The sequence below is a fragment of the Pollicipes pollicipes genome, unplaced genomic scaffold (assembly GCF_011947565.3).
Source record: "Pollicipes pollicipes isolate AB1234 unplaced genomic scaffold, Ppol_2.1 Scaffold_5044;HRSCAF=5957_pilon_pilon_pilon, whole genome shotgun sequence".
NCBI lineage: Eukaryota > Metazoa > Arthropoda > Thecostraca > Pollicipedomorpha > Pollicipedidae > Pollicipes > Pollicipes pollicipes.
The window spans coordinates 21523-29927 of record NW_023596607.1 but is presented as its reverse complement, the minus strand read 5'-3'; the positions used below and the strand labels follow the sequence as shown (position 1 = coordinate 29927).

Below are 8405 nucleotides of genomic sequence, written 5' to 3'. Positions count from 1 at the left end.
CTGTTTGTGCGGTTGGGTGCAGGCCGCACCACACCCAGGGCCGTTGGTATCGTTGGTATTGTGTCGCTGCAGATGCGGAGAAGCAACGCCGCGAACAAGGCACCTTGGACGCCCAGTTGGCGGCCACGTACTCGCGCTCGCAGATGTTCCTCTCCAGACAGCTGGCGCAGCTGCACCCGGAGCTCACCATGCCAATGTTCTCAGGTGAGTTCATATAGCTCACCATGCCAGTGTTTTCAGGTGAGTTCGTACAGATCACCACGGCAGTGTTCTCAGGTGAGCTCGTACAGCTCGCCATGCTCATGTCTCAGGTGAATTGACACGGCTGACCATGCCCATGTTCTCAGGTGAGTTCATACAGCTGAACATGTCCATGTTCTCAGGTGAGTTCATACAGTTCACCGTGCCCGTCCTGCATGGTGTCCCCGCGGAACTAACACTTTCGTACGTGTTATGAGGTGAGCCACAGCACTCACCATTTCGTACGCCAGGGTGAGTTTGCTAAGTTACGCAAACCTGTGTTGCCAGTTGGGTCCACGTAGGTCCCCATGGCTACGTTCTCAAGTGTACCCTTCGTCTTCTCATGCGAGAGGCACGTTGGCTGTCTGATTCGCCCTTTCATGCAGGGTGCCCTTTCTTTGAAATGCCATTGGTTGCTACAAAATTTGAACTGAGCACGTGCCAACCAACTCGCTAACCAAATTTGGGCTATCGGATTGAAATATTGGTCAAGTATCTGATGAGTTCGTTATTCAAAAACGTTTGCTGATAAAACGTGTAGAAAGCCGTTCATGCTAAGGACATGATGGTTCCGCAAATTCTGAAGTCAATTTGATACCATTTTTATGACATTTTGTTGCCTCTTAAGTGTTTGCTTGTTTTGATTGCAACGAAGTTTGATGATTTCATTTTCTCAAGAAAGAGTGAAATCGATTCCGAAAAGCAGCGTTATATTTCAATGAAGTCCCGAGCACCGTACATGCGGCCGAATTGGCACTGGTGTTGGGTCATGACACCAGATAGTGAAACGCTGCTACAGTGAAAGTATCACTAACGTGCTCGCCTTCTTTTTGGCCCGCTCGAGCTCATGGTAAGGCTAAGACTGGTTCTGGCTAGGAAGAAACGACGGCAAGTGAATCAGGATTGTGAGTTCAACTTTTAACATGTCAAAAACCAATTTTTTGGTAGACCCAGTACCTTAAAAGAAATTAGCAACAGCGTATTTTTTTAGTTAAACACATCTTGTTTTGGCAATATTTTGCTGTATTTGATGTATTTCGGATTGTAACAAGGCTGTTCGTTAAGGTATTGTAATTTTGAGAATTTTTGGTCGTAACATGAGCGCCCCCTCGAGGCGAGAACGTAAACGCTGCACGATCGATTATGGCAGCTAAGTCCGTGACGTTATGGCTGCAGACGTGAAGTGACTGTAGCTCAATTTTCTAGAGTATAATGCAAGTGATAAGCTACTTTTCGGATGATAAGTTTCTTCTCGTTCCTGGAAAGGCGGAACATAATCGTTTTGCTAAACGTGAGATCGCCTGTCCATAAAAACGAGCAGCAATCTCATGTAAAGCTCGCAGGCTCGCAGGTTTATTATATTGCATCAGTCTTTGTTGTGGCCCTCTTTACCGATGTTCGGCACGCCTGGCATGCCGCAGCACGTGTGCCACGCACATGCACGTATGTCGCTGCCGGCCAAAGCCGGCTGGCACGCACGCCTCCCGCTTGAACTCATCTATGCGCCTGCCACCTGCACCCGATTGCCGCTGATTGCTTGGAAGTTGATGTAGTCGGCAAAATAAACTTTGCACAACTCCGCCGACACCCACTTGAACGGTCCGACTGTAATTGGTTTGGTACGGCATGACTGGAATAGCTCGACCGGCCCCGAGTTTTGTGTTCAACTTTGTGTTAGGATCCTGGAGCTATCCTGGCGCTTCTTTCCGAAGTCATTCCTTCTAAGTTTTTAATTAAAACCTTTCTAAAGTCATTTAAAGTGATTTAAGTCATTTAAACATCTTTCGATAGGTACACTAAAAGTCATTTAAACCTTTCGACGGTACCAGAAAGTCATGTAAAACCTTTCGAAGGGGTACATCACAAAAGTCGGCAGGTCTGCCAGCTAAAATTATTTTCTGCAAAGTTTTTCTTTTACTGTCTGCCGGTCAAAACTAGCAATGCACTGACGGAGGCTCAGACAAGTACATGAATCTCCTCAGGTCATCTACTGCATTACGATACTGCTGCCCAAATGCGTCCTATTTTTTGGAAGTGCAGGAATTGCACACCGATGCAGGCAGTAAGATCAAAACGCAAGTGAACATACTTGCCCCAGTTGGCACATAAATGTGCATCCGAGCCCGTGGCCTGTGTACTCTGTGGCCAGTGGTCATGGCTGTATGATCTGTAACTGCTGCTTCTACACTAATTGTGCCATACTTTCTCTCAGAGGCAATTGGTTCGTAATCCAGCGCAGCACATGTGGCAACACACACATTTCGTGCGAATAAGCTGTCAAGGTAATAATATAAATAAAGCCTTATGGTGAATTTAACGACCATCTATATACCTGGTGTATTGCTCTTGGTGCATCGAAGTTCGTTGAACTGGTCAGGATAATGAACGAATCAAAATCTTATTCTGAAATAACGGCTATGAATATGTCTGGCATGCACGTCACATGCATGAGTGATTATGAGGGGTGCAACTGATGAACGCAGGCCCATTTCACTTGTTTTTTTCTAGATTTGAGCTGTTTTCATTACAAGGTTGTTGAGTCTGTACAAGGAAGTAGTTTCAATAAAAGCTCACTCGGCGTTTGATCTATGGCGTAGGCAACACTGCAATGGAACGGAAATGCCTTCTTAGCAGTCTAGTGGCACAAACTAAAAATGCAATCCTTCATTTTCTAAGCGTCTGTGATTGAGAAGCTACACTTAGGTCGTTCTTTCTTACCAGTTCTAAACCCACATCCGTTGCATTATGGTGAAAGTAGTGCAAGCAGGAGGGGTTCCTTTGGTTCATAGATAGGCATTTATTTTTTTTCTCTGCTTCAGGTCGTACTGCATGCAATTGATGCGTCGGCGAAATGCATTGTTTTCTTGGAATCTGTTTCAATTAGTTTCTGAATCATTAGTTTTCTGGAATCTTATAATCTGAATCATGAATCAAGCGTAGTTTCATGGTGGCATGTTTATGACATGCTTTTTGGCATGCTGATATTTAATATGTTTGTTTGCTAGATTGATGTTGAGAGCAGTCTACTTTGCTGGAATTTTTTCGGCTATTCTGACAAAGCGCATTTTTCATAAGACAATTACTTTCTCTTTTGCTGTGCGCTGGTCAATAGAGGCACGGTGTGTTTCATTAACGATGCTCAATACGAAAACTATGTTATATTGTTACGCTTCTTTCTCGGTGGCTCACGACATACTTTGCTGCGCATGAGCTGCTGCCGGGACTCTGCCAGTTTTTGCTACTCTTGGCTTATCCCAGCCAGTTTACCGGGAAAAACTGATTGGCGGAGGCTGTTTTCAGCCGGTTGCCTGATGGCGCCGCTGAGTATCTCCGACACTTGTTTGGTGCCGCCTTGCTCCGCCACTTCATCGCAAGGGTCTCCGGCCGGTCTGCGCGCGCTTCTCGAGGGCTTCACTTCTTACTGTCGGCGATGGGGTGGCTGACTGTTCGAATCGGCGCAGATTGGGGGACATATCTCCGGTTGTGCGACTGCCCGTGGGGTTGAACTGCGGCCCGTTTACACATACCAAGGTCAAACAAAAGAGGCGGCTCTGTTGGAGCAGTTTGCATTGCTTATGTACGCCGTTTGCAGTACAGGTGAGGCATAAGCAGTTTGCTTTGCTTATGCTTCATCTTTCACTTTTCGTCCATTCGACGTAGTGGGTCGATTGGCAGATGACCCGATGATTGATAGATGACCTGATGCGCTCGTAAGATATTGTAAGTACGAATTTCGCCAGTTCCTTTAGTTTTTAAAATCGATAGGAATGAAGAATGCAAAGCAAAGGTTTGAAGGAGCTAGCTTCTAGAAGCAAACGAGCGCAACAAAACATAAGTTGCAGGGCTCATAGTCGAAACCCATGATCGTGCGACTACCCTCGGTTTGAGTAACCTGTCCAAACTACTGTGGTCGCCCCCCGGCTCATTAACAGATACCTGGGTCTAGTGTAGAAGAGGTCCCAGTCGGCACCTGAAACGTATAACCAACTCCAACCGGTTCTCATGCGTGCATCATCTGACTGGCAAACGTGACGTAAGAATGGAAACTGGGCTATAACTCACACTGCGTATGGGGTGGAATCCATGCCGTTCTTATGCCGTTCGAAGAACGCCACTTTTGTGTTACCTGCCGGAGTGCAACCAGTAGATCTAAAGAAGCAGATGAATATGAAACATGCGTGCGTGAGGCTGAAGTGACCCATTGCGCCTGTCTCACGAAATATGCGTCAAACAGGAGGCTGCATGGAGTAGCCGGCTGGGTAATTTGTGTTGTAACCCGTAACGTACAACACACGTGACGTAACGTGTGTTGTAACGTAACCCGGAGCTTTAAGCTCCTTCATGCTGACATGTTTGGAAGCGAATAGGGCGCTCCGAAACTATCCATGATATGTTGGCGTCTTAGTGGCGTCGATTCCACTGGCTGCTCACTTGCAAGATTACCAAGTAATTGTGTTCGATAACTTGAACCGGCGTCATTGACTGCAGACGGTGCTATTTGCTTGCAACCTCAATGGGTTGTCGATGCTTGACCCGCTCAGTTTAGTGAAGCCCTTCCCCCGGATAATAGCCTATGTCAGGATTCTAGCCTGTGCCCAGCCCTTTGAAAAAGCTGCATGGCATTCGTGCATGGCATGGCATTGATTCAAGCGTATTTCACTTCAAATGACGGATGTGAATATAAGTGGATGACGGCGGGTGAACTCTATGGGCGCTGCATGGTCATCTGCATTAGACACATCCTAAAGCTCCAAAAGTCATCACCGGCCGGATACTGTTGTCCAACCTCCCCAGTATCTGTCCGGTGAGTAAAACCCACTATCTGGATCGTGGCCACCGCTGCCGTAGCTGTGGACAGAAGCGTACCGAACTCGGCCGTCCTGGCCCCTCCCGTTATCGACATAGTCGACTCAGCGTCTGAGGAGACAGGCTCGTGCGTGCAGCTGCCAGCCCTGGCACGCATCGATTGGGTCCAGATGCCCCCGGGAGCCGGGACCAGATTTCGCATGCTAGTCACCACCCGCTCTACGTTGGTGGGTCAGGGCGCGGCGCGCTTGCGTACGCATTACGAACGACTAAGCGCACGTGTGTCACAAAGGAGTTGCAAGGGAAAACCCTCCCCCATTGCAAAATATGTGATCCAATGCACACCGTTAAATGTTGTTATTCATAAGCAAGTATTTGGCGCCGGCGAATCATGCAGTTTTCAGAAATACGTAGGGTTGTATTTGCCTTTTCATCTTGTCTTTTTGTTTTTCCTTTGCTTTGTTGACACACGGTGAGCATGCCCCCGGCCATGTGTACCCGGATGAGAGCATAACAATGTTGCAATTGATGGCCTCCGCTTGGGGCTCCTTTATGGTTGCATTAAACAATCGCAGTCTGGCCAAAAATGTGATCAAAATGCACGTTATCAACACGCCAACCATCACTACCCGTCCTTGCTGCGTGGACCCGGTCCCATTACACTGTATCAAGAGTTTTCTCTTCAGGCTGAAATGACGTGGCAAAGTTTTGGCTCGAAGGCAAGCTCAGCAAGCGCTGAGTACCAGCTGAAGGCACCTCCTCTGCGCATTATCGCTGATCCAGCGTTTCATTTCATAGTGTTACGACCTAAGATAAAACTCATAAATGGTAATATGTCAGGTGCTTGTGATTAGTCGGGATCGGGTTACACCACAACGTTGGCAGTAGACGCACCCTTGAACCCGTCAGCATGCGAACCGAATGATGTTAGCGCACGACTGAGAACGTGTAAACTTCGGTACAGCCGACATCAACACACACCTGTAAGCCACAATCCTAGGGTGAAGTGGATAGCCGGCATATTGGCGGGAGGGTATGTTCGGTAAGGCACCATGGACGACTGTCTCACCGTGTATGGTTGTGTGCCCTTGACCACGGTATCCCACCTCCACCGTTTGGCTGATTATTTTATTTTGGCCGGGCAAAAACGGCACCAGGCGCATCGAGATAAATTAACCGCCCTGATTCGCCCAAATTGGCGAGGATTCCACGCAACCAGGGAATTACATTGGGAAGGGTCCACTGGGTATCAACCCTGTCAGCCCCTCCACGCCCCCTCCCCCTCCCCGTCCTACACAGACTTCATGCATTCGGCGCCCCACCACATTCATTCCAAGTATACACATCCGCTGACGCCCACGTTACCCAGCTCTTCTTGGCCCGGTAGGACCACTTTCTAGGGCCTAATTGTCACGGCTGCGTTAGTCCCCATTGAACTAACTAAATCTTTTTATGTACTTCAATCATCCAATGAGGCCCTGTTTATGCCTTATTTAAAACACATCAGGTCAGTTTGTTATGAGCCTGGCGCTGACGCGGCTGACGGGCCGGCCTGAGGTGCGCCACAGCTGAGCGGCGGCTTGTTCCCTCGCCTGACCTCCAGGGCGACGGCTCTCTGTTTTGACGACGCCCCCTCGCGTCTCATCCGTGATGGGGCGGCTCACAACTCCTTCGACCACGCCCACCGCTCGCAGCTTCCCACCGCTACGCACGCGCCTTCGGCGTTGCCCCGTCCAAGACGGAGACGTCGCTTCCAACGCTACGGAGCCCTATGGAAGTTACAGATGTACGGCAGTTACATTCATTATAAAGTTGTCCAACTATGCCGTGCGTGTCATTTCATGAACGTATAATTGATGGCATGCTGTAGCTTTAAGAGTAGACTTGCATGGCTTACAAGCTGTCAAATGTTAGGTCAGGCACTTCACTACACATTCCGGGGCGATGCAATCTTAACACAACAGCAAGAGCCATTTTGCAATAATCCCACGTTACGGGCCGATTCTGCCAGGGGTGTAGCTTTTTCTCCGTCAGTGTGCTCTAGCTCCAGCCTCCAACAACTTAATGCGTTTAGCCATTTGCCCTTGCTCAGCCCTCCCGAAACTTATAAGTAGGCTGCAAACTACACTCCCGGAATTTGACACCATTTGCCAAATAAATCACAGCTCACAGAGTACACACGCCACATGCAAACACTCAATGGCTTGCAGGCACATCTGGTGGATACCTTCAGGATACCTTCTGTGTATGGAACCGAAAATGGTGTTGTGATGCATGATGACACGCGCAATGTTTGGATGTTCATCCTAAGGAATATAGTTATGCGTGAGGCTTTCCATTTCTCAGTATGCATACCAGCGTTTCTTTGTGAAGTTGACCACTTTGTTTGACCACTTTGCTTGTTTGAAGCACCTACTATCTTTGGGTTCGGGACGACCAAGTTGTGTTACATAAGGAATGCCTTTATGCATACTTATTTAGGACTGAAGTCATCATCCGAACCCGCGTAAATGTAAAGTCAGTCTTGGTATGTGCATTCTCGTACCGTTTTGATTTGTTTAATTTCTTATCTATCATGAGCAGCCTTCTGAAGGACCAAGAAGGTTTTCTCTTGGACAAAGAAAAAAATATGGGACAAAGGGCATTGTATGCGTTGGTTCGTCACTAAATATCCAGCAGTGTCTTCAAAATGAGTCATAGTTTCAGATCTTGACATGAATAAGGGCCAACTGTCTTACTCCATGTCAGTCCATAAATAGCAGGCTGTATGAATAAATGTTTGTGGATTAAGATATTCTCGTTGTGGCCCTCATATTATAATTAGGCTAAGTATGTGACCTAAAATTAAAATCGGCGGTTTTGATGTTGGCCATCAAAAAGGCATAAAGGAAGAGACCAAGATGTTCTGTGGTTTCTGAAAGCTTCTTGCTTTAGCGCTAATACTGATATAGAGTTGGGTGTGTTTTTTTACCTAGTTTACCTAGAATGTAAAATAAGTTTGCGGTTCGTGCAGGCTTTTTGGGGGACACCTACCTTGCGGGGCGGATGCGGGCTTTTGAAGTTGGATGTCAAGCTGGCGTGGGCATGCCAGCTTAAAAAAGTGACAGCTCTGATCCTTGCGGCCGCCTCCAACGGCTAAATCAAGATAGCCCGGACGTAAGTAAATGAACGAGCCGCCGCACCGAAGCGCGTGCTACCGGCCTCGGCCACCATGGCCATTGACCATCCATGCGGAGCGCGAGTGCCCTGTCGCTGCCTCCATCAATCACCTCCGGCCTCGTTTCAACGCTAAAAAATTGAACTGCGGCCCATCAGTTGTACTTACAGTCACTTGCACACGTTCTCATGTCAACCTGTTT

The 8405-nt window shown here is 47.9% G+C and overlaps 1 protein-coding gene across 1 annotated transcript in view; it reads left to right on the top strand.

Moving 5' to 3' along the window:
• Positions 1 to 72: 72 nt before the first annotated feature.
• The window catches only part of LOC119101937 (protein furry-like), a gene marked incomplete at both ends in the record, with an annotated part of 29404 nt that continues 21071 nt past the window's right edge, over positions 73 to 8405 (top strand). Inside the window, one exon of the mRNA XM_037225332.1 lies at positions 73 to 204. Within this exon, the coding sequence (XP_037081227.1) occupies positions 73 to 204 (132 nt within the window). The remainder of the gene's footprint in view (positions 205 to 8405) is intronic.